The sequence below is a fragment of the Pipistrellus kuhlii genome, unplaced genomic scaffold (assembly GCF_014108245.1).
Source record: "Pipistrellus kuhlii isolate mPipKuh1 unplaced genomic scaffold, mPipKuh1.p scaffold_m20_p_22, whole genome shotgun sequence".
NCBI lineage: Eukaryota > Metazoa > Chordata > Mammalia > Chiroptera > Vespertilionidae > Pipistrellus > Pipistrellus kuhlii.
In genome coordinates this window covers 12,363,323-12,388,904 of record NW_023425521.1, presented here as the reverse complement: position 1 = coordinate 12,388,904, position 25,582 = coordinate 12,363,323, and the positions used below count along the sequence as shown (strand labels likewise).

At 48.0% G+C, this 25,582-nt stretch overlaps 2 protein-coding genes across 3 annotated transcripts in view; both read right to left on the bottom strand.

Annotated features, from left to right (window-relative positions):
- AATF (apoptosis antagonizing transcription factor) overlaps positions 1-12,167 on the bottom strand; it is an 80,556-nt gene extending 68,389 nt beyond the window's left edge. Inside the window, exons 1-4 of the mRNA XM_036451696.2 lie at positions 11,901-12,167; positions 10,717-10,908; positions 7,712-8,143; positions 7,106-7,243 (exon numbers count right to left, since the gene is read on the bottom strand). Coding sequence (XP_036307589.1) covers positions 7,106-7,243; positions 7,712-8,143; positions 10,717-10,908; positions 11,901-11,991 — 853 coding nt within the window. The 5' untranslated portion in view covers positions 11,992-12,167. The remainder of the gene's footprint in view (positions 1-7,105; positions 7,244-7,711; positions 8,144-10,716; positions 10,909-11,900) is intronic.
- A 4,198-nt stretch (positions 12,168-16,365) lies between these two features.
- On the bottom strand, positions 16,366-24,400 carry LHX1 (LIM homeobox 1). Of its 2 annotated transcripts, XM_045586410.1 has the most exons (6): positions 23,690-24,400; positions 22,665-23,386; positions 20,553-20,779; positions 20,097-20,374; positions 18,566-18,731; positions 16,366-18,232 (listed from the first exon to the last, which is right to left on the bottom strand). In XM_045586410.1, the coding sequence occupies exons 2-6, from the start codon at positions 22,832-22,834 to the stop codon at positions 17,853-17,855; spliced, it is 1,221 nt and encodes a 406-aa protein (XP_045442366.1). In that variant the 5' UTR covers positions 22,835-23,386; positions 23,690-24,400; the 3' UTR covers positions 16,366-17,852. The 2 variants fall into 2 exon arrangements, with proteins under 2 accessions (XP_045442366.1, XP_036307258.1); XM_036451365.2 differs by having other exon boundaries at positions 22,665-24,400.
- Between the last annotated feature and the right edge of the window lie 1,182 nt (positions 24,401-25,582).

The window sequence follows — 25,582 nt, the reverse complement described above, 5'->3', positions numbered from 1 at the left end:
AGACAACCAGAGTAAAGTTTGGGCTTGACTTACTGCATAGAAAACCAAGTAAATAAAAATAGAACAATTATTAACTCTAGAAAAAAAAATGGAGTGTGGGAAAGGAAAAATAATCATAGTATATATATATTACTCAGTTCAGCTGTGAACAGTGTTTATATAGACATAATATTGTAAACACTGACTATTGATCTAACCAAATTACAATATAACCATGAAGAGACAAGGAGGTGTATATGAGAATAGTAGGAGAGTTAAATCCTCATATTCATAATGAAAAGTCAATAGATAATGCCTAGAACGGAAAAATCAAGTAGAAACAAAACATGTTAACTAGAGCAGCGTTTTTCAACCGCTGTTCCGCGGCACACTAGTGTGCCGCGAGATGTTGCCTGGTGTGCCGTAGGTGCAGACAAGACAAGAATTTTATAATTTTTCACTATTTTGTTTACTTAATATTTCATAATAAAGTAATTATAAAATACTTTCTTTGTGTTTATTTGATTCCTATTCAAGAGAATTACTTTATATATAGTCAATATAGGCACAGAGTTAAATTTTTTAACATTTTCTAATGGTGGTGTGCCTCGTGATTTTTTTCATGAAACAAGTGTGCCTTTGCCCAAAAAAGGTTGAAAAACACTGAACTAGAGATATAAAGATAAATCCTATGGATTAAAAAAAACCAAAGAATTAAAAATTTAACTGTTGCTTTGGAAGAGTCAATTATGGCAAGGGGTGATGTACAGCCAGCAGAATCTGGTTTTCATAACAAGCTTTGTCAAACTATTTGACACTTCAAATTATATACGTGTATAACTTGGATGAAAATTTAAACGAAAGGAAAACTGTCCAAGATAAACTGAAAAGCTGGTGGAGATAGAAACAATTTTAGGAACTAAAGTGAAAACAAAACCAAAGAAAGCTTTAAATGTACATAATATACTCCAAGCATATTAATTATATTGAAAAGAAACAGAAAGCAAAAGAGGTTAAAAATATAATTAAAAAAAAAAAAAGAACTAGCCTGGCCAGTGTGGCACAGTGGTTGAGCGTCAACCTATGAACCAGAAGGTCACAAGTTCGATTCCCCGTCAGGGCATGTGTAGGGGGTGTGGGCTTGATCCCCAGTAGGAGGGGTGCAAGAAGCCAATCAATGATTCTCTCTCATCATTGATGTTTCTATCTCTCTTTCCCTTTCCCTCCCTCTCTGACCTTAATAAAAATGTATTTTTTAAAACTTGCTCATTAAGATCACAGATGACCACCATGCTGCAAAACTAAATGTTCAATTCTCAATCCTTTTTTCTTTAAGCTTTTACTAGAGGCCCGATGCACAGAAATTCATGCACAGGTAGGGTCCATAGGCTTGGCCTGCAATCAAGGCCAATTGGGGCCTTCCAAATGCCAACTGGGGCCTCCCTTCCCTGGCTGCCGACTGGGGCCTTTCTTCCTTCCTCGCTGCCCCCTGGTGGTCAGTACACATCATAGCAAGCAGTCAAACTTCCAAGGGGACACTTTGCATATTAGCCTTTTATATATATAGATATAGATATATTTCCTGAATTTTTGAAGTAAGCACAACATAATTTTATAATTAGAACAGTAAAGCTATTTAAAAAACCGATAGCCATCACCTGAAACAAAAAGATCAATCTTATATGATCTTGGCTAAATGAAGTCCACAGTGATAAAGATCCTTACCATTCTATATATTGCTACTCTTGGAGAAGCTTGCAAGTGCCTTCATCCCAAGCAATACTTAAAAACCAATTCCAAGTAATTTAAAATACTTCAGGTTTCTACAGACCATTTGTGAGAACACTGTCATGAACCTATAAAGTGTTAATTGAGAGAGAACACAGAAATAGATGTTCATGAATTAGTCACCTAAGGCAACTAAGTAATTAAAGGGAGGAGTTCCGCTGATAACATCGGCTGCCTATGGGATAGAGAACTGAAGGGGGTGGGGGTGCAAGAATGGGAAAGAGAATTCTAAGTAGTTGTTAGTATCTTTGGAATTCTGAGCCATGTGAATGTATTGCCTACTTAAAAATAAATAAAATACAAAAACAACAGAAACATTATCAAGACACTGTGGTTGCCCATGACTTATTCAAAATTTTAAAAGTTATTCTTTAAGGCACATGTGTCAAACACAAGGCCCTCGGGCCAAATCCGTCCCGCCAGGCCTTGCAATGTGGCCCGCACGACGCTGTCATCACTGCACTCCGCTGCATTTCCATCACAATGACAGTTTATGACTGTTCAGTAAACCATTCGGCCCGTGATTTAGGCTGGATTTTAGATTTTGGCCCCTTCTCTGATTGAGTTCGACACCCCTACTTTAAGGTATCTATTAGTGTTGAGGTCAATTAAGAATTAAAGTTTTCAGTCTATTCAAGTCAAAACAGTTGAGGGGCCAGGGGAAGGACCACAGAGAGATGAGAAGATGAGTATGAATCATATGTGGGAAGATGAGGGGGAGCAAACAGAATGTGATTTATTAATAATGGAATTTGTTTTTATACTCTTAGGCAAGCAAAAAATTCCAACACTGCCTCTATATTCATATTACAGTATACTGTGTTCTTGAATTTTTTTGCTTATGGGAAATATCAAAATGTCAACTATTGTTTCTATTAAAGGTCTTTAATGATATTGCATTTTGGACTTGTAATGAAACATAGTGCTCACTGCAGTTTGTAATGCATCTCATTAAATACATTAATAACATGCATTTCACTAAAAGGTCAACTTATTATGGCTGGAGTTTGGCTTTCCTTTAATCACTTCATTTAAAGCTATAGAGCAGCCGAAACCGGTTTGGCTCAGTGGATAGAGCGTCAGCCTGCAGACTGAAAAGGTCCGGGGTTCAATTCCGGTCAAGGGCATGTACCTTGGTTGTGGGCACATCCCCAGTAGGGTGTGTGCAAGAGGCAGCTGATCGATGTCTCTCTCTCATCAATGTTTCTAACTCTCTATCCCTCTCTCGCTTCCTCTCTGTGAAAAATCAATAAAATATATTTAAAAATAGCCGAAACCGGTTTGGCTCAGCGGTAGAGCATCGGTCTGTGGACTGAAAGGTCCCAGGTTCGATTCCCGTCAAGGGCATGTACGTTGATTGCGGGCACATCCCCGGTAGGGGGTGTGCAAGAGGCAGCTGGTTGATGTTTCTCTCTCATCGATGTTTCTAGCTCTCTATCTCTCTCCCTTCCTCTCTGTAAAAAATCAATAAAATATACTCTAAAAAATTATATATATATATATATATATATATATATATATATATTTAAAAATAAATAAATAAAGCTATAGAGCAAACTCTGAAAAAGACAGTAGAGTACCTGTTACGAAAATGTTCTCTCAATTCCCCACTCATTAATATCAGTTATGCTTATTAAGAAATCATTGTTAATGTTTTTATGTGAAATAATGTTTTGATTTTTTTAAAATCCTTTTATTTTAGAGATAAATGCTAATTTACTGATAATAGGATGTCTAGTATTTGCTTTAAAATAATCCAGAAATAAGGGGAGAGTTAGTATAACTACAGATGAAGTAAGATTGATATTACTTAGCTGATAACGGTATGAGTTCATTGTACAATTCTCTTTAGTTTTATGTAGGTTTGACATATCCCATAATGAAAAGTTTTAAATAACTCTTGCTGAGTTTTCCTTATGTAGCTTGTACTCTTCCTTGTATATCATTGCTATCAATATAAAAGACCTTCCTCCTAATACTGGAGAACTTTTTAAAAGAAAATCAAAGGAAAAACTAATCTCTTTAGAGAAATGGTTTCAGTATACAAAAGATCACTTAATTTTGCCAAGGTTACTTCATGGTTTATCACTATGCGGCTATGCTACTAAGATATTTTAAAAATGTCTTTGAAATTACTTCACAGTTAAAGAGTTAATTATTAACATGTAACGTCAAGGTGATTGGGGATTAAATGTATATGTGTGTTGTTGAAGGAAGGAGATATTTGTTAAGTTTCTGAAAAGTAGACATTAGGGTACTGAAGGTACAAAGACATGCTCAGAAGTTTACTGTGACTAAAATACAGCTGGAAGTCTGTTGATTTAGAGACTATTGTTAGGACTATGAGATAAATGATGGTGCCAAGGAGAGAATATATCAAGAAAACACTACTTGAGAACAGGATCCTAAATGCAATGAAACTGACATTGCAAGCATAAAAGAAGAGTCTGAGATGAGAAGAAATCAGAAAGGCAGGAGAACCCAAACAGCATATGCAATGTCACCAAAGTCAACGGGAAATATTTCCAGGAAAGACTGAACGTTTCAGGGAGGCAACAGGCTGGGTTTGACAATAAGGAAATATCTGCTCACCTTTCCGTAAGCATAAGCTGAATTGTAAGTATTATCTATAATAATAAAAGGTCAAAATGCTAATTAGACCAGGTGTCCGTCCAGACCATGACCTTCCTGACAAAAGCAGGGCTGTGAAGGGAAGCCTGGGTCCCGGGTGCCAGAGAGAAGCCAGTGCCAGCAGGCCAGGGAAGGAAGGCTTACTCTTGTATGATTTTCATGCATCGGGCTTCTACTAATCAAATAAAACACTATCAACTTTCCAGCACAGATGGTTAATTTAGATTATATAGGGAATATAAATACTAATAAAAAATCAAAAAACACTGAAGTCAGTGGGGATAGTTTGTTACAATGACGGCCATCATTCGTATAGCTGAACATTGTCAAATACCTTTCAGCAGAAAAAGATAATACCCAACTCTAACATTCGTGTTGTGCTATGTGCCGACACTGTACTAAGGCATTGTATCATGTCCTTTAACTCACAACCTTATTATTACTATTTTAGTGTGATGTTAAGTAACTTGCCCAAGATCACAGAGATGGAATCTAAACCCACAAAGTCTGACTTTAACTACTGCAAGACCAAGCAAACTGAAAAGAGATTTACTTAAAGACAGTTAAGTTCCAGTGTTTACGTGAGGTCAGCACAAATTCAGCGTATGCTCCACACCAGCTTTACTACACAGTATAAATTCTTCATTCAGAATAAAATAGTCAAGATATTTTTCTTAAAATCTGTTTACCAAGATAGGGAGTTATATAACATGTCATATTGTCATCAGAAGGTTGAAAACAAACAAATATTAACTACCTGTAAGATGTGCAGGAATTCTGGTTATCAGAAAACTCCCCATTCTCCCATCTTAAAATATATGATATCAAACACACATTCCTTCCTTCTTCCACCATAGCCCACCCTGTCAGATTAATAGACATCCATCAGATTATCTGGAGTTCATCAATGAGGCAAAGAGGCAATTGGTTAAATAAAAAAAAAAAAAAAAAAAAAAAATCAGAACTGTTACAAAAGTTAAATATAACATTAAAACTGCTAAAGATACTAAATTATATCCAAGAATAAAAAGGTATACATTATACATGATACTGATTCTTAAAATATCAATATTTTAAGATGACTTAAAAAAAAGGAAAGGCTCAAGCAAGAAGACTATTAAGTAACAAAACGGAAAAGGCCTTTAACAAAAACATTTCAGAGAGTCTAGGTCTCATTCCAAGGCAAACCAGGGATTAGGTCAAAGATAGCAGAGAATGTTCCAAAAATCTCAAAAATTTTGAAAACTGGCCATCTATCATGTATTTAAGGGAGGAAGGGGGGAAAGCTGGGAGAGGGATATAAAAGACCCACCCTCATAGTATCTGCAGGGTTTCCGAAGATTAACCAGGACTTTCACATAGGAAACAGACTTCATGTATGGCAAGACATACAATCCTGAAGACTGGACTCTAGGAAGTAATTTCTAATTAAACCACGTTTTCCTATGTGAATGGTCCACAAAATCTCCTTCCCTAGAAATCCAACCTATTTATTTGGAATGGCATAAGCTCCCTAAAGGTAGGTATCAAATCCTCCTCAGCTCCCTTCCAACCCTAATGCTATAAGATAAAAAAAAAATAAAGTTTTACAACAAATGCGTAACTATCAACAAGTGAATCTAAAAACCAAGGAAATTAAAAAATGGTGAACAATATTAACTGCTAAATATAATAGAATCAGAGGTATGGAAGGGGAGTGAACTGACGATTCTTGGGGAAAGGGGGAGAGGGGGTGTGGGAAGAGACTGAACATAAACTGTGCACCTATGGATGAGGACAATGGGGGGTGGGGAAAGGGCAGAGGGTAGGGTGGGAATCTGGTGGAGGGGAGCAATGGGGGGGAGGGAGGAATGAGGAACATTTGTAATAATATGAACAATAAAGATTTATTAAAAAAATAATAAAATAAAATAAAAAATAAAGATGGAAAAAAAAAAGTTTTAAAGAACAAATGAAAACACTAGGCCTCAGCAGGTAAATGAGGGTTAGAGATTCCAACCACAGTGCACTAGCCCCAAATCTCTCCCTCCCGAGTCTTTTGGTGCCTCTGAGCACACAGGCACGCAGCACACGGGAGGCAGAAAAGCTGGAGTGTTCTCTTTGCCTTGCATGTACAAGATCTGTAATTCAGCAACTCGTTCTCTCTGGGCCACAGTTCTTTAATATGTAAAATGAAGGGACTGGGAACCAAAATATTTCTAAATTCCTTTTTTCTCCTAAAATTTTTGTCCTTCACAGCTCAGCAATTCTCTTCTAAAACCTTTTTCCTCCTTCTGGAGTCATCATCTTGTCTCACTCTATGCAACTCAAAGGAAAATATGAGTAAGATCTTAGCATAATAAAAACCTCACAATAAAAAAACAAAAGAAAACAAGGCATCTTTTAAGTATGTGATACAACCAATTTAAATAAACTGATTTTAGTCATTCCTTCTCTCCTTTTCATTTTCTAACACTCTAGCGAGTGTTCTCTGAAATTAAGAGTAATTCAAAAGCCAAGGAGCAGAGGGGAAGGTAAGAAAAACAGCAGAACAGACATGACTCCAGCACCCAATCCATTTCAACCAAAGTTATTTTCATTTGATAAAAGAATTATATTGCTTTTTTTTAAAAAGTTAAAAACTACTATTTTATACCATGTTATCATGAAAACTATATCTTTTTTTCAACTCTGTGGTTCTGCAAAATATCCCAATAAGTATGCTTACTATTTTTCAAGGCGCTGGCAAATTCTTGGCCACCCTTGTCCTTGAAAACAGGGAAAACATCCGGTTGAGGAAGCTGATTGGTAGTCAACAGAGCTTTTTGCAGTTTGATCCTTCCTTCCAAGAGCTGGTCCCACAGAGCTGAGAAAGAAAAAATAATTCCATTCCTCAGTTATATAGTAATCTTCTTGGGGAGGGAAAAGAGGGGTGGAAAGGATAGGAAATCACACCAGTCTGTCTCTAAGCAACACAACTTTATCACAGTTTTTCATGCCATGGAAACACTCTATGTTATAGGAAATAAATTCAGTATCTTGGAAGCAGATATGTGCTACATGAGAGAAAATGCTAAGCCCAAAGAGAGGAGAAAACGCTCTCCTCTTCAATCTTCCACAGTTGCCGGAAGTACCAGAGCAGAACCAACTAAGCAGCTCAGTGTAGAAATGGCTGGCTAAGCATAGAGGAATGGGGCTTTAGGCTTCTAGGTAAGTGGGGCATGTCACAAACTTAATTGGAAGGACACAGGAGAGAGCAAACAATCAAAAACAAACAAACAAACAAAAGGTCATCAAATGCAGACTTTGAAAAATAAGCAAACCATGTACAAACCTATCTGGTTCTTCACAGCTCTGCCTTTCTCCACTTCCTCGGAAACTTTAGCACTGGAGAATGTCATCACCACACCATCATCTTCACTGTTCCTGTCTTCAGCCCTGTCTTCCTCACTGGCACCCTCTAAATCTTCTTCCCCATCCCCATCTTCCATGCCACTCTCCTCCTCTTCATCTTCCTCGTCATCACTGCTACCAAGGTCATCCATTCCCTCAGTAAATTTTTCGAAGTCACTGATATTCTGAAAACTGAAGCCTGGTGTTTTCCCAGAGCGGCTTCTGCTCCCCTTCCTTTTGGCCAGACTATTGTCCCCATCATCACCACACTCCTGTTCCTCGGCAACACTCATGGCATCCTCATCAGACTCCTCCAGACCTAGCCCCTCTGAATCGCCATCTCCAGACTCTTCCTCATCAGATATTTCCTTGTCTAAACAAGAGAGAGAAGAAGGAAAGACAATGGATGTTACCTTGAGGCAAATACCCAGCTGTATTTTTCACTTCATCTAAAGGACCATGGCAGTTGTTTTTTTTTTTATAGTACTAGTATTATACATTGTACTCAATCCAATAAATATTTATTACACATCTATTATCTATAAAATGCTAATGGAGAAGCAAAGATGAACAAAACATAAGTACAATCCTAACATAAAGGTTCTAGTGGGAAAGACCCATAAAATTATAATACAGAAAAGACTTAAAAGCTTTAACAAAGTTTTAATAACCCAGAGAAGAGGGAAATTTTAACTGTGGGACAAGTGAATTTAAGTATACTTAAATAGGAAGAGAAGGTCCTTAGTCTAGACCTTGAAGAATGGTCAGATTTCAATGGTGTGAGGGAATTACCAGTTTTCTCAAAATTGCATCTAAAAGCATATACCTTAACTATCCCAAATGCATAATTTCTATCACACAAACGTACACAATTTGTTATATACTTACTAGAGGCTCAGTGCACAGATTCATGCATGGGTGAGGTCCCTCAGCCGCTTGGTAGCGCTGCTGCAGAGGCAAAAGAAGCTCCCACCACTGCTCTCGCCAGCCATGAGCCCAGCTTCTGGCTGAGTGGCACTCCTGCTGTGGGAGTGCACTGATCACCAAGGACAACTTCTGCATTGAGTGTCTGCCCCCTGGTGGTCCGTGCACATCACAGCAACCAGTTGACCGGTTGTTTGGTCTTACCAGTCGCTTAGGCATATATCTATCTATCTATCTATCTATCTATCTATATAGCATCTATTATGAGCCAGGCATAGAAAAATGCTAAGGAATGATAAGAAGAATGTGATACCTATGAGGAAGGCTTCATAGTCTGGTTGGAGTGGTAGATATACACACCAGTAATTATGTTACAATGTCATAAGGAACCACTTAACTCACCTGCAAAGGTGAGAGATGGCTTCATGTGTAGGAGGAGACATTATGATTTTAGTTATTAAGTGTAAGTAACAGCACATCATATAGAGAAAAGGGAAAGAGAAAACAGCATATGCAAAGATCCAGCACCTTAAAAGTACACTGGAGTGCAGAATGTTAGGAAATATGCCTACAGAGTTGCTATCAGGGGTCTTACCTGTAATGGGAAGGAGTTTGAACTTGATCCTATAGTAAGTGGAATGTTAATTACAGCTCCTGATTTTATTTTTCCTTAGGGTATCACCTGATTAGGGTTATCATTGATTATCCTATCTCTTACGTGGTAGAACGTAAGGGTCCCATGTATAGCAAACATAATTATTAGACACAGGGACTAGTTACCAACAACTTTCTTCAATAAAATAAAGATTTTATGAAAACGTGGAGAGGCCTTCAGTGTTTCTTTTAAAAAACTATATATAAACTAAAGACACAGGGAAATCTGTCAAATATACAAATACAAAAACTAAACGCAAAGTTCTTTAAAGGTATGCAATTTTTCAAATTAAGAAACATTCCTACAGAGTACTAATTAAGAGTACTCTTGGAGTCAGATTGCCTTACTAAGTCTGGGATCCTCCACTTACTATCTATATGACCTTAAACAAGTTACTTAACCAATCTATCCCTCCATTTCTTTATCTGTAAAATGGGAATAAATAGTATCAACCTCACAAGGCTATTGGGAAGATTAAATGAAATTATGTAAGTAACGATAATGGTGATAACATTTTTTGAAGACTTACTGTGTCCCAGATTCTTGGAATTTAATTTAAAGTGTTTTCTACCGTGCCTGACACACGGTGACAACACAATAAGTACTATAATATTTGTCTCATACTAGTCTCTTTAGCAGTCTCTAGGCAAAAAATGTGAAATGAGGTTATCAGGAACTTGCAGAACTATATCAAGGACTAAATCATATATATATATTTTAACCTAAATGAAAGTTTGTTTTATATTATCTGCGGATTCTCAACATAGCCCCTCTGATTTCTTTAATGAAAATCAAATGGCATCCACTCAGCAATTACCATATGCAACCACTTCTTCCACTCTGCTTTAAAACTATAAGCTCACATCTTCTAACACTCCTGCAGGGAATAGGGAAGGATTATATTATTTTTTGCCATCCATCAGGCAAAAGATGAGTCTCACAAATTAATGTCATATAGTGACCCAATGTAAGACCGAAAAACTGAAGGAAAAGGATCAAAATCCCTGAATAGCGCGCTTATCAGATGCAATGCTTTTTCAATACACAGCCTCTTCAATGTCCAATATGCACTGCCTTTTCTCTTACTCCATTTTACAGTGAACTATTAAACATAAGGAGTATAGCAACTTAATACCTTCAGGCTTTTGATTCCTTACGAAGTGGAAATTAAGTACCTCTAAGGCCCTTTCTAAAGCTAAATCAATGATTTCTCTTAAGATCATAGGTGGGGGTACATAGACTAGTCTTGCAAAATTCATTAAAAGGGAATCTTCACCCTAAAAAATTAGGAAAGAAAGAGGAAGAGTACCATGCAAAAAACAAACAAACAACCCCCCCCCCCAAAACATGCAAATACATCCACTCACCAGAAGAACCTGATAGAGGATGCTCCCATTGGTCTTCCTTCAAAGCTTTCCTAGAGATGGTCTTGCCAGAATACCTTTTGTCTGTTTCCAAAAGGGAAGCTGATGCCAGTTTCCTGATGTTACCCACAGCCAGTAAGTCACCTTCCCCATCTTCTCCTTCCTCAAACCTGTCAATCACTCTGGCAGCAGTGGCTGTGGATGGGTGAGGGGAAACGTAATCAGAACCTCCAACTTTAATGGTAACCCTGTCCAAACCCTTTCCATTCGTACTTGAATGTCCTCTACGAAATCCTTACCAACTTCCAGGAACAGGGAACGCATTACCTCCCAAGGCAGTCCTCTACCTTACCGCTGTTCCTGAACAGAAAGCCAACTCTGTTATGTACTAAGTCGTATATAGTTCTATGCCTTGGATCACATAAAACTGGGGTAATTCCTCTTCCCTACATGACAGTCACTCAAACACTGTCTGTCAGCCATCATCATGTTCTGTCCTCATTTCCTCCTATCCCTGGAGGAGTTTTTTTTTGGGTTTTTGTTTTTTTGCTTACCCTGGCAAAATAGCCCCAGTTCCTTCAACTGATATTCCTAAAACGCAGTCCAGCGTTATCCTTCATTATTCTCCCTTCTTCACACTTTGTTAACTCAAGTCTAAAGCAGGATCACTCCCAACCAGACCTCGAACCTGAGCGTACCCAACTGAGTCTCCCTCATCAGCCCCTGAGCAAATGTCCTGAGGCCCGAAGAGACTCGGGCAGCACCATGGAAATCTACTTCTTCATTCCCCAAGTTAAGTGCTTAGGGACAGGCAGGGTTTACTAACACCGGAGGAGACTGCCTCCTCCTCCTCCTTTCCAACACAATTCCTGGAAGAGCATCCTGAAAGTAACTCCCAACCTGCGACCAGACTCTGGTTCCCTGCGACAGCCCTGGACCAGTTACCGAGCCACAGTCCGCGGGACGCTCCGCCACCACCACCCCCTCCCAACCCCAGCCCCCCGAAACGTCTCCCCCACCCCCGGCACCGAGTCTACCGAGGACAGCGTGTCAGCAGCCCAGCTGTCCTCCGGAGCCCGGGGCATCCCTCCGGGGTCGGGGGGCGGTTTTTCTCCACACAGGAATAAGGAGGCGGCCCTCCCACGCGGCCCAGGTCCCCGCACGTGGCCTCGCCCCGGTCACCTCACCCTCCTCCGGGTCGGCCTCCGGATCCGCCTCGCGTGGTCGCGGGTTCAACAGCTGTTCCAGCTGCAGCGCGAGGGGTTGCGACCCCGCCATGGTCACCGGGTCAGTCTCACTCCGCTCCGGGCCGCGCGCGGACGGGAACGTGCGGCCCTCGCCTCGCTCGGGACGCTCTCTCCCCGCGGGGCCCTCCCTCCGGGAAACGCCTCCCAAAGCCAGTCAGAAACCGCGCGGAGCCCGGCGCCCGGCTCCCGGAGGGCAACTTCCGGGAGGGGGCGGAGCCTCTGCGTCACCGCCTGGCTGAAGGCGGAAGCGCCCGCGAGGCTGAAGGGATTGTCGCCCGGCCGGCCGCGCATGCGCGTTGAGGGGCGTGTTGGGAGGCGCGGGAACGCGCACGGGTGCGTCGCTGACGCCGGCGCTCCGCAGGGATTGCGATGCGAGCTGTTGTTGTCCCCTCGCATGAACTATTCCTCAAGATTTGTCCGAGATTTGCTTGGAAATAAAGTACGGCGTAGCCGTGACCCTGCCGTGGTGGCTGATTTGGGAAGGAGGGAGTCGAGCTTCAGGGGCGCTTTGGGGTGTGCACAAACCTGGGACTAAAAGCGGGTCTGGCGTGTCTCCATTTGGAGGGGCCGAGATAAGGACGTGGGCCCCGCAGCAGCCAGGATTTGGCAATCCTACATCAGAGATGTGTGTAGTATGTGTGTAGGCATACGGCAGGCTGCTGGCATCTTTACTAATAGGGATAATTAGAAATCGCTATGGTTGTGCATAGATAAAGATCGATTATGCAGTTTCTCCAAGTAGCCTTGTCTAAACAGGGAAAAGAGGGTGGGGAGGGGATGACTACTAGTCACACCCATCGCTATTGATAGCTCTGCTGTTCAAAGGGGAGGGCATACTCTGACAGTTGGAACTGATACAGAAATCCTCAAATCTACCGTTAGACTCAGAATATAAAGACTTAATAGGATCAATTTAATTGCATTCAGGCGCATGGAAAGATACAATCCTTTGATATTTTCTTTCCTCATCAAGCATTCCCTGACTGCCCGCTATGTGGCAGGCACTGCTAAAAGAGATGCAAAGATGAGTAAGTTAGAGTCTCTCCTTGGTGATCAGCCTAGAGGGGCAGACAAACTTGTGAACAGAAGCAACAATAAGAGATGAATGATTTTCCAGAGCCGTCTACCCTTCCAGGATCTGTTTGAAGTCACTTGTAGAAAACTGAAAAACCCCTAAACAGAAACTGCCTCAAAAGGATCCAGAAAACAAACATTCAAAATGCCCCATGACCTTCTTGGGTACAGCCCAGGCTAATTGTACCCCCACAAGCTGAACTTCCTAGGGAACCTCAGCTCCCCAGTGTTTACTGAGGAACCCAAGGGAAGTAGGAATCCCTGACGTTCACAGTCTTCATATGCCTTCAAGATCAATGAGGGACCACCACTTTACTGTGCCTTCTCATACATATGTCCTTTCCTGAGTGGCTGCATAGGGGAAGGAGACCTGTTTTAGGATTGATCTCCCCCACAAACATGGAAGGGAAAGAATGCCCGGCTAGAAATGGAGCACCCTGGACAGGGGACTCAGGCAAAAAACAAACAGCAGCAACACACACACACACACACACTGCTTTTTACTGCCTGCAAGAAAATTCAAGCTAGAAAATAGCTTTTTAAAAAAACAAACACAACATATCCCCTGGAATTGCAGTCTTGTGCCCCTCTCAGAGCAAAAGCATGCTCCTCAGGCTGTAACAAGGGGCCATTGCCTTGGGCTTCCAAGGACAAAAATGTTTCTCTCAGCCCATATTTAGGAAATTACCACCCACATTCCTCTTCCCTTCCTATTTTGGACACATACTGCTTAGAAATCTGCCCTAGGGGTAAAGAAAAGCAAGAAATGGGGGGGAGAGGGGGGGAGACAAGGCAGGTCAGAGACCACCTCTAAGCTGCCATGCAAACAGGACACAGCCACTCCTGTCTCATACATCCCAGGGCCCCCAAATGTCCCCCTGCTTTCTTACCCCATGCTGAGGGGAGTGGGGGGGGGAGAGGATTCCAGGAATGGAGAAAAGAGGGAGAATTCTAAAACTTAAGATGCAACTCAGAGAAACTGAGGCATGGGGCAGGAGAGCAACCTCCCATGCTTTCTTTGTCCCCCACCCTCTAAAGGAAAGAGGGGTTTCCTGATGGGGATTGGAAGGAGACAGAGGGTAGTCTACGGGGGGGACATATTTCAAAGACTTTATTTCCTAGAAGAAATGCAAACTTCCGACTGCTCTAGAAATGAGAACAGATGAGATAAGCAGGGGGGATGGGTATAAATGGGAGCACACTCCCAAAAGAACAGTACTCCCCAGAGAAGGTCAGAGGGATACCCTCTGCTTGGGGCCTTCGGGCTGCAAAGTGGCAGACAGATGTAGGAATGCCAGAGTATGGGCAAGGGTGCCATTAGATACCACCCCCCCCCACCCCCCGCCCCGTCCCAATCAACGGCCTATCCCATGACGAAGAGTTTGGGGAAACCAGGTTCTTAACTGCCTCTCCTCTCTTTTCTGATACTATCCATCTCCATCTCCAGGTCCCAGGCCCTGCCCATGCCTGTCCTGGCTTTCCATGAATAGTCCTCCCCAATCTTGTCTCACCTTAAAGTAGCCCCCCAGGTCCCCCCCCCACCAGCCTGGGTAAGTTGGGTGGGTGAGTTTCACCTCTTTCACCCAGGGCAGATGGTGACTACCTGCTGGCACCCTGAGGGCAGGTGGCAAAAGGCACCAGCAGTGGCGGCTTTAAGATGGCTGCAGGGAGAAAGCAAGCTGCCAGAGAGGAAACTGCCCTCTTAGGCGGGAGGGGATCGCCTGGGTACTCCCCGCTGCCTGGCTGGCCAGGTCTTCCTCTGGCAGCTCCTAGCTCCACCAAAGTGGGGATGCTGAGGTGCTTTTCTGCACCTTAGAGCCAGAGGGGTCGGTCTGATGGGAAGGAGAGCAGTTCCTGACATTTCTAGATTTCCTCTTCTCAGGCAGCTCCAACATTGACTGCTAAGCTTTGCCACCTGTTCAGGTGTTCGCTAGGGTTCAGGGGACAGCGCCAAGGCGGAAAGACTGAGCTGCTGCCTCAGAGCGCCCAACTCTAAAACGATTCTTATCAAGCGCCCGATTCCACAATAAAGCTGCTAAATAATTCAGTAGGCTTGATAGGAAAATGCAGCTTCCCAACGAGGTGCAGTTAAATGAATGTCTTTAAAAGGAGTGGCTATAATAAATAAGTTGGCTATGATTTAACACAAATAAACGCTAAATGGGGGGGTGGGGAGAGAGAAACAAACCCATCCAGTGATTGCATACAAAGCAGATAAAGAAATGTGCTATGTGCAGAGGCTAGGGGTTTCAGAAGTTTCTCCCGTATTTCATAAATTTGGATTTCTACAGGACCCCATCAGATTCCTCCCTGATAGTCCTCCCCATTCGATAAGCCATCACATGGGTGCAGTGAAATATTGCTTATTTTAAAGCCTTCTTGTCAGGATGCAGTTGGTTGTGTCTTAACAAAATATGGAAATAACACTAGAAAATACATGCCATTTAATGTAAAACCTTGATTTTAAAAAAAAGGGTGAAGTAAATAACCCAGTGTGAAATCTAGGTGATATGGAAAAGAAATCCTGGAACTCTAATAGGGTTTGATATTAACACATACACACACACACACACACACACAGACACACGTATTTCATAGTAGAAAAATATTTAAATTCCTTCCACACTTAATGAAGGGTTGGAAGGGACTGAACTACTTTTCAGAACTAATGGAAAACTGCGAGTTGACATTTGATTTCTATATTCGTTATTTTTATTCATCTCTCAAAGAAATGTAATATGTATCTGTACCAGCAAAATAATTTTCCTTCTGGGGAACTTCAAATGTAGCAAATACTATAAAACAACTATTTCATATCATTTCTGTGGAAGGGATTAAAGTACTTCACTTTCAGCTGTACTGTACATTCGTTTTACATTATCTTTCAAACCACCAAATTAGAAAACAGGATTATCTATGGGAAATGAATTGAAACTGAAAAAGACCACCTCTAACTCTATATTTGCAGCTGACATTCACAAGTCCAGTCTTGTTTGTGCGGGGATGGTGGGTTGGGGGTGGGTGGGAGAGAGTACATGTGATCTCATGCCTAATCACAGACGAGGGTCATTCATTTTGAGCCATGGATTTTATTTCTATTTCAAATTCTGTATTAACTTATCAGCAAGTATCTCTTCAACTGTACCAGTTAAATCCACAGAATGCAAATCTGTAGTTAATAACAGCAGGAAGCCATGGAGAAAAGCTTGGCTGGCATTAGGAATGGGGTTCAACCACAGCCAAGGTGAAAACAGATAACTCAGTCCTGCCTCGCTTCTAAGGGGTCACCCTGCCTCCCTTCCAGATCTGAAAACATCAAATAACACACCGGTTATCTAAACATCAGATTTTCTATTTTTATTAAAAACTCACAAATTTATTCAACATGTTTTCTTTCATACAGTGAATGGTCTAATATGCACTGGAGGTCACACAAGCTTAGGTTTATCAGAACAATAAAAGACATATGAGAAATTTAATATATAAAGAAAAAAGTAGCAGCTGCTGACTGCATATTTGACCATAAAATTTAAATATTTTGGACTTTTATTTTTAAAGACACAAAAATAAAACCTGTGTGGGTCTATATAAGTCATATTAACAATTCCATGAATGTTCAACAGGACTAAAAATTAGCAAAGATGTTTCTTTCTTAAACCTTGTAACACTTTTTTTTTTTTTTAACACTTTCTCAGGTTGTGGTGCCAGGCACCTTTACAGTATTTGTGCTATAATTATTCTATTTGGCAAGTGTCTGAATATCGTGTTTTCTTTTTTGCCTTGTGTAAACAACACCTTTTTACATACTAGCACAGTGAGCTGTGAGCCCTGCAAATCTGTCAGAACATCTACAGGAAAAGAAAATGAACAATTTTGGTTGACTGCTCAAAACGTTTTGTTTTTGAACAAGAGGTTTCAAAATAGGATGTATTAGTAAAACACTGAACTCCTGAATTTAACATTATACGTAAACAGTTGACTGTTTTTAGTTCTCGTCTTTTTTAAAACTCTGTGTGTGTGTGTGTCTGTGTGTGTGTGTCTGTGTGTGTGACTGAAAGTAGAATACTTTTCTTGCACAGATGATGTTCAAGTCATCTTACTGAGAGGTCTGGCTGGAGACCGTCCTATCCAGTGTGTCTGTGGGTGTAGGTGTGTAGAGCTTTGTGAAGGTAGAAGAGTTGATACTGAGGGCTTTACATTTAGAATTTTGCAATTTTGGCAAAAACAAAAAAAAACAAAAAACCCAGAGAGACAAAATATATGTATATATGTATATATATATAGTCCCACCTGATGCACAGCAGGTCGTCGTTTCTGAAGCTATCATAGTTTGCTGTCGCTGTTGCTGAACTGAGACCAACACTATTAGGTTTCCCACAGCCAGCGCCCTCCTGGCTGGCCTGGGGGCACCCAGGGACGGCTGAGGGCGCAGCCTCCCTCCTGGGTCACCACTGAGCTGTGCGCCCCTGTGGCCTCCGAGGTCGTTCCTGTGCCGCCCGCCCACCGGCCGGACTCACTCGCCTGCCCGCGGTGTCTGTCCACGGAGTCCGGTCCAGGTGGGAGGTGAGGAGAGGTCTGAAGCTCAGTCCTGCACCGGGCAAGCCAGCTCGCGGATCCCAGTCCCACCTCCAGGCAGATTTGTCTTTTGTCCTGTTTCCTTTTCCCATCCAGCCTTCCCCAGACGGAAAATGGTCCCCGAGGCTGGAGGAAGGTGGTGGTGGTGGTAGGTGACTAGATTTTTATGATTTTCCCCTATTTTTCTTAAATAAAAGTTCATTTCTGTACAACCACGAACTCCGCGGACCGTGGAGACCCCCGCTACCACACGGCTGCCTCGTTCATTTCGGGAGGGTGAGACAGGTGGTTCCCATAGCTCGCCCCGCCGTTGACCGACAGCGATGAGAAGGGCGGGCTTGGCCCGAAGACCTCGGCCGACATGGAGTGCAGAGGCCCGGGCAGGCTGGGCTCGGGGCTGGGCGAGTCCCCAGGGGGGTGCGCCAGGATGTCGGTGAACCGCTGCGCCTCGCTGGACGGGTGGTGGCCGGGCAGCGGGTGCTCCAAGCCGCCCAGGGGCGTCCCGGACGGCCCAGACGACGGCACGAAAGGTAGGTCCACTGGTGTCTGAGCCTGCGAGGACGGGGGGCCTTGCGGGAAGAAGTCGTAGTTGCCTCCGGGCCCGTAGTACTCGCTCTGGTAATCTGCGGAGCGGCGGGGAGGAGGATGTCAGGGCTGGGCGCTGGGTGCGGTGGGACCAAGGGCAGGGAGGCGCCCTAGCTGGGGGCTCCCTTTCCAGGCTGGGAGCTGGGAGGAGGCGGCTGGTGGGTACTGAAGCCGCTCGCTAACTGCCCACCCGCCCCATTCAGGGTCAGGGATTCCGCCTTCGGGGTTACTACCTTCCCCCAATTTAGCTCCCAGCCGTCCCCATCTCCCCTCCTATCTGCAGAATGAGAGAAGTGCCGGGGGCGCTGCCACCCGCTTCCAACGAAGCCAACCCCGGCCTGGCCGAGCCCTGCCCGGGGCAGCGCACCCACCTCCGTAGAAGGAGAAGGGCCCGTTGGGGAGGAGCTCGCCGGGCTCCAGGCGGTCCACGAGGGGCCGCATTCGGCGCGGGCTGCGGAAGAAGGCGTGGCGCCGGGCGCCCAGCGCGCTCAGCTGCTTCATCCTCCGTTCCTTGGAGCGGCGGTTCTGGAACCAGACCTGAAGCACACACACGCCACAGGGTGAAGCCACAAAAGCCCACTCCCCATTTCAGGTTCGCCGCCCGGCGGGCCCCTCACCCTCCGCAGCCTAGCTGCGTGTGCGCATATGTGTGTGTATGCGCGTATGTGTGTGTATGCGCGTGTTGTGCACGGTGTTGGTGTTGGGGGTGGGGTCCTCTGAGGAGAGCGGCGCTGGGCGGCCCCTGAGCCAACGGGGAACAGGATTCCCGCCTGGAGGACCTGGGCAAGCTGCCCTGCCCCACGTGAGGCAGTTGGAGTTGTTTCTAACAGGCACAGTGTCATAGCTACAGCTTCTCGTCGGTGTCTGTGCACACATAGATACTCAACCTCCCCAAGCAGTGTCAGACACAGTTTCCCTCCAGGGTCCCTGGCAGCTCCCTCCCCCACATGATAGCAGACAGAGAACTAAAGAGCCTCCTGTTGACACTCAGTCTCGCAAGGGTAGCGACACCATATGCTTTTCACACCCACACATCATCTTCCAGTGCCAACGATACTTATCCACAGCAGCGCACTCAAAATGACACCGACATGCAGCCGACCATTCACGTGCGTGCACTTTGGCACAACCTCCCAGCCGCTGCAGGGCCTCCCTCAGAGGCGGTGGCTTGCAGGCATGCACACACTCAGCCTCCCAGGCGCACCCACCCACTCCCTGGAAGAGCATCCAGGCCCATGAACGGGACAACTGCACTTGGGCCGGAGACTCCACCCGAAGCTCCTGCAGTCTCAGATCCTTACAACACTAGCACAGCTGCCCAGAGGGCCACCTCCCCTCCCCATCCTACTTGGGACCATGAGGGAGGGCTGACTCCCGGGAGATGGAGGTGTCATCTTCTAACCAGGATGCCCCACCTCTCTCCAGAGGAGGAGTCTCTGCTCTGGGACTTGTCTAACTAGGGCAAGAGACCCACAAAGTTGGGGTTAGGGATGCAGAAGGAGGTCTCCTTGTGCAGAAGTCAGAGGAACCATTAAGTTCCACATGCAGTGACCTCTGGGCTCCTTCGGAACAGGGGTAGGTGGTGCAGGGAAAAAAAGTAAGCGCCCCAATTCTCACTGGATGTCCCACAATGTCCCTTCCTCCAACCTCCTGCGGAGCTCCCTCCTGTTCCCTCCCTCCTCCGCCACCACCATCACCAGGAAGAGGAGGAGACCTAGGCCCTAGGGGTTTCCAGTCCTTCTAAACATTGGGCAGAGCTTCAAATACCCAAAGGGGTAAGGGTGTGTGGTGGTGCGTTTGGGCTTCTTCTCACTCCAAGGCCAGCTTCCGAGAACTTGCTCAGCTCCTGCAAGCTGGCCTGGAGGAGTCCAGCGGGTCTGGGGGAACTGGGTGGACCCTGACCTGAATGACGCGCATGTTGAGGCCCGTCTCCTGAGCCAGCTGCTCGCGGATGTGGCGCGTGGGCTTCGGCGTGGCAGCGAAGGCGGCCTTCAGCGTCTCCAGCTGCTTGGCTTTGATGGTGGTGCGCGGCCCCCGCCGCTTGGCGCCCAGGTTCTGATCGTCGTTCTCATTGCTGCCCCCTTCCTTGTCCGAGACGTTGGCGCTCTCCGAGTCCTTGGCGTCGTCCTGCGACGGGTCTTGGGAGTCCGGAGACAAGCTGGGGTCACTGCCCGTGGTGGCTGGAGAGAAGGAAGGGACAGGTGTGAGCGGTGGCCTTGGCCGAAAGAGAGAGAGAGAGAGAGAGAGAGAGAGAGAGAGAGAGAGAGAGAGAGAGAGAGAGAGAGAGAGAGAGAGAGGGAGAGAGTCTCCCTCTCCGGGGACCTGCCCACCCCCGGGAGCGGGCGAGCCGGGCCTCACCCGAGTGGAGGCTGTTCTCTTTGGCGACGCTGCTGTTGCTCAGGTAGTCCTCTTTGCAGACGAACTTGTTCTCGTCGATGATGTAGAGCTCCTCGCCGGTGGAGAGCTGCTTGTTACACATCATGCAGGTGAAGCAGTTCAGGTGAAACACTTTGCTCCGCGCTCTCCGCACCAGGTCGCTAGGGGAGATGCCCTGCGCGCAGCCCGCGCATTTTGTACCGAAACACCTGCAAGGGGGAAGCGGGGAAGGGGGCAGAGAACACAGAGGCAGGGGGAAAGACAGGGGGAAATAAATAAGCAGAAAATGGAGGAAGGCACAAAGGAAGGGGGAAATGAAGAAAGGGAGAGAAAGCGCGCGAGCAAAAAAAAAAAAAAGTAAGAAAGGCAGAATGCCGATCAAGTAGGCAGGAAGAGAGCGCGGGCCCCGGGACAAGTCGGGAGGAGATACGTTTGGTTCGAGTGAGAGTGAAGGAGATACATTTGGTTTGAGTGAGAGCGAGCGGGGCCCAAACTGCCCTCGCTCCTAGCCTCACGCCGGATGTTGTCCCCGAGGAAAAAAGCGCTGCCCGAGAAGGCAGCACGGCGGAGACGGGAAGGGGGAGAGGCACTTATTTTCCGATTAGATTCAGAAAACAGTCCAATTCTAACCAGAGCGCCTTCTAATCGCCTCCCGGGTGGCGCCCTTTCTCCTCCTTCGCGGCCAAAGGGACCGTGCACTGGCGGGGGTGGGGAGGGGGGTGGAGGGCTTGGCAGGTCCAGTCCCGCTGCAGGTGAACCAACAGCCTGGGAGGGCCCAGACGACCGCCGCCACGTTCAAGCCCAAAGACGGGCAGGTTGGCTGTAGACACCGGGACGCGCTTTGCGGGAGGGCCGGGCCTCTGGGCCCCCCTGGCACCGCTCGCAGCTCCCCCGGCTGGGTTCCAGCCAGTACTAGGGGAAGCGGGCATGGCCTGCCGAGGCTCAGAGGTTCAGCCTGGGCTTCTCCTGGCAATGCCAGCCTGCACGGCGCTTTGCTCCACAGCCTCCCTTAACCAGAGCCCCGCGTCCTGGGGTGACACTGGGGACTGGTGGCTTTGAACTCCCACCCGCCACCCCCCAGTTTGATCTGTCAGGGCAGACTCCGAAGAAAACAGAGACCTCGCCGGCCCAGTAAACTGGGAGATTTCAAGCACCCGCGCGGGGAATTACTGATCGCGTTTGCTCCGGTTCGCTGTTGACCTGTGTGTTTGTGTGGGTTTGGTGGCCGAAATAGTGAATTGAAGAGAATACAATTAAAATGCTAAATGGATGATGGGGTGTCAGGAGAATTCGAGGATTTTCCCCGAGAGGTTTCCGCAAGGAGGTGGCGGGGTGATGGGCAGTGCTGGGGAGAAGAGCTCAGAGTGGCTTCCCCGCCCCAGAGCCAAAGTCCGCGTAGGGCGGAGGCCAAACCTCCCGCCGTCCCCAGGCGGCGGGGTTAGCCGGGGAAAACATCTCCATGGAGGCTGCAGCCTCTGGGCATTTCACCGCGACGGGGAGGCAGTTTGTCTAGGCCAGTGCTCGGAGGGGACCGGTAGGGGTTTAGGGAACGCCGGGAATGTGTAGGATAGGGGCGATTTCCTGCCGCTGCCTAGGCTGTGGCACCCCATGCAAAAAGCCCCGCGGTTCCCGCCAAGACCTCTTGGAGACCTCAAGCCTCGGCGGGCGGCGGAGAGCTAAACGGGGCTTCAAAACTCAGCCTGGAGGGCAAGCAATCAGGAGGCCCGGAGGATGCAGCTGCTGGGGAGCTCCGCGCACCACGGGGAAAGAGAGCAGCCAGGGCTACAACGCCCGAGGCCGCGCTGCCTTCCTCCGAGCTTTGGAGGGGCTTCTGGGCCCCAGCGGGCTCGGACCCTTTTTTCCCTAGGCACGTGCAGCGAAAGCCGAGACCCACCGTTTCCAGGATGCAAGCAGGGACGCGCGTCCTGGGAGCCCAGCGCGCCAGCTGGCCAAGAGGCGGGCGTCTGCGGGACGTGGCTGCCCTCTCGGAAGGCAGCCCCTAACGCACCCACGCTGACCTCTGACCCGTGGCTGGCCCCTCGGAGGGCCCTGGGGAAGAAGGGGGCGGCAGGGGCCGGCGAGGGAAGGACTCACCGGAAGAAGTCGTTCTTGCAGTAGAGCTTGCCTTCCCGGGAGAAGCACTTCTCCGTCAGGTTGCATTTACATTCGCAGCATTGGACGCACTTGACGTGCCAGGCCCTGTCCAGCACGTTCAAGAGGAAGCGGTCCAGGATGGGCCTTTTGCAGCCGGCACAGTGCACCATGGTCTTTGGTTTAGTCGGGCGAGGCCCAGAGGGAGAGGAGCAGGTAGAGCAGAGAGGGGTGGACTCCCCGAAGACGACCGAAACGAGCTCCCCAACCCTTCCAAAAAGAGGAGACACACTCGGCGGCGGGGTGCAAGCCAAAATCCGCACCAGGAAATCAAAAGAGGGGAAAACGGGGCAAACGGGGGCGCCAGCCTAGGTGTCCCAAGGCCCCGGGGCTCAGCAGCGCCACCACAGCTCCCGGGGCGAGGAAAGAAGTCTCCGGCGGCGGCGGGTGCGAAAGCGACTCTTCTGCCCGGAACTCGCCGAGGAGTGAAGGTCACCGAGGCGGCGAGGGTAACGGAATTAAATAAATAAAACGGGGGACGGTGAAGAAAGAAGAGGACGACGACGCGACGACGAGCTATTTTGCAGGGAAAGCGAGCGCCGCCGAGTTCTCACGGGCTTGAGGTAGAGCTGTCAGAAGTCAAAGTGCATCTGCTTTTGTCGGGAGTCTGAGGGCGGGTGGTAACGTGTGCCCGGCTGCCCGCCGCCACCGGGATGTCCCCTCCTCTTTTTTATATAAAAGAAAAAGAACAAAATGAGTAAGAGAAGCTTTGGATCCTAAGCTGCAGGCATCGCACAGCGGGGTCGGGACGTGCTGGGCGCCCAGGGTGGGCCGGGGGGGAAGGGGCGGGGGCAGACCGAGGGAGGAGGAGGAGGCACAGAGGAGGGGAGGGCCGGAGGAAGATCCCGTAGTTGACTGCTGTTGCTTGGGCTTCTCCTCTTTTGGAGAAGTGTTTGTGTCAATCGAGAAAGGGAGGATGCAGCCGGGCGCACTCGCTCGCTAGCTTCCCACCGCCCCAGCCCCGTCACCTCGGCCCGGGGCCTGCCTGGCGGCCTCCGCGTCCTCGGGACCGACCGCCCTCCCAGCGCCGGGACTCCGTTGGGAGGCGATTCGGGCCGGCTCCTCACCGCGCCCGGCGGGGCATGGCGGCTCCGGTCACAATTCGCGGCCGCCTGGGCGCGCAGCCCCGCATCGCTGGCCCGCGCTCCGGCTGCAGGCGTCCAACCCCGCAGTCGCTCGACTTTTTCTTTTTCTTGTCCCCTCTTTTTTTCGTCGTGGTTTCCTTGCTAGCCTCTTTCTTTCCTTTCTTTTTTTCCCCTTTCTTTCCTTTTTTTTCCTCTTTTGCAGCGGGAGGAGTCGGAAAGAGGGGGAGTAGCTTAGAGCGCTTTTTAAAAAACGTCCTGGCGCAGCGGCGACAGTTCTGCGCGGCCGGAGCAGCTCGGCACCGGCCGCCGCTGTCGCCGCCCCGGGCCGCGGTGTCGTTGCTTGCTGGCTCTCCCTGGACAAGCGTCCCTCTGTCCCCGGCGCGTCTCTCCCCAGCTCCGGCGGCTCGGCCACTGCTCCCGGCTGTCGGCGGAGCTCTAGAAGCCCCCTCGCCTTAATGCAGCGCCCGCCGACGTCACCGCGGCCCGCGACCAATCAGCGGCCCGCGGTCCCTCCGTAAACCATCCTGCATCCCCAGGCCGGGGCGAGTGCGGGGGAGACCGCGTCTACAGCATCAGCGGCGGCCGCGGCGGCGGCCCCGGCGCTCTGCAAGGTGCCCCCGGCCCCCTCCGGCTCCGGTAAGGCCCCGGTTTCGGTGGGAACGCGGGAGTAGGGCTGGCGGGAACAGTTCTGCTGGAGGGGAGGACGTATTCCAAGATCAAACCTGGCTGAAGACAGGAGTGCAACTGGGTCTGAGAGCCCCGGCGGCTCTAGGTTAATTCATTGAGTGCTGGCTTTCTTCCCCCCCCCCTTTTTTTTTCTTGCAATCTTGGCCTAGAAGTTTGGCCCGAACCCAGGGCGCGTCTTTGGGGGGAGTGGTGAAGGGAGGGCCGTTGGCGGCAGAAATTCCCTCCTCCGGTCCTTCCTCCTGCTGCGCCCCTCCCCCCCGCCCCCATCCATCCAAAGTCCACCGGGTCCCGGCCGCGGGGAGATCTAGGTGTCTGTTTCCCGCGGCGCCGTCTTGTCAAGTTGATTCCGGCGGTTTCCTGACGGGGGCGGGGGAGGCCGGAGGCGCGGCGCCCGGGAGGGGACGGGAGTGGGTGGGGAAACGCCTTGGGTGAAGAGTTGCAATCTGGACGAGTTGTTGTGAGAAAACTGGGATCCGGAGACACCTTTTACACATAAAAACAAGCGGCGAGGCGGGAAACCGCAGGGCCACAGGGGCGGGTGAGGGTGGGGGTGGGAGTAGGGTGGGGGTGTCGGTGGGAAGGCGGCCGTGGATTGGGGTGTGCAGCGCAGGGGCAGGGTGAGCCTCCCCTGTTCCAGGCCTCGGGCTGGCCTCAACTTTCCCGGACAACCGCCGACAGTGCATCCCCTCCCGTGTTCGCTCTCAGGGAGCAGCCCCAAAACCTTCACCAATTCCCGCGCAGAGTATAAACTCCGGACCACTGTCCACGGGGGCGGATTATCGCGGGCATGGGAGTCGCTTCGGGGTCCCAAAAGCCTTAGCCTCAAAGAGTCAGCCTGGCTCCCTGGCCCATACCAGTCAAACACCAAATTCCGTTTCCTCGGGCACCGTGCCTATGCCGTGCCTGGGATTTCCCCCCCCCCCCCAAGTGAAATTTGAAGGCGGCAAAGCTAGGCAGTCCTGCTGTTTTGCTCCCCCCCTTTTGTTTGTTTGTTTGTTTTATTTTGTTTTTCTTCCGGAGAAGGGGTGCTAGGGAAGAGTATCTGGCCCTAGCGTGGGAGAAAGGAAAAAACAGGCAATCAGCCCGGTC

Excerpts from the sequence above, each read along its gene's own strand:
- LHX1 (XM_036451365.2), bottom strand. The coding sequence starts at position 22,834 with ATGGTGCACTGTGCCGGCTGCAAAAGGCCCATCCTGGACCGCTTCCTC. Across the intron at positions 20,375-20,552 it reads AGAGAACAGCCTCCACTCGG|CCACCACGGGCAGTGACCCC; the intron begins GTGAGGCCCGGC and ends CCTTCTCTCCAG. Across the intron at positions 18,732-20,096 it reads TCAACATGCGCGTCATTCAG|GTCTGGTTCCAGAACCGCCG; the intron begins GTCAGGGTCCAC and ends TGTGTGCTTCAG.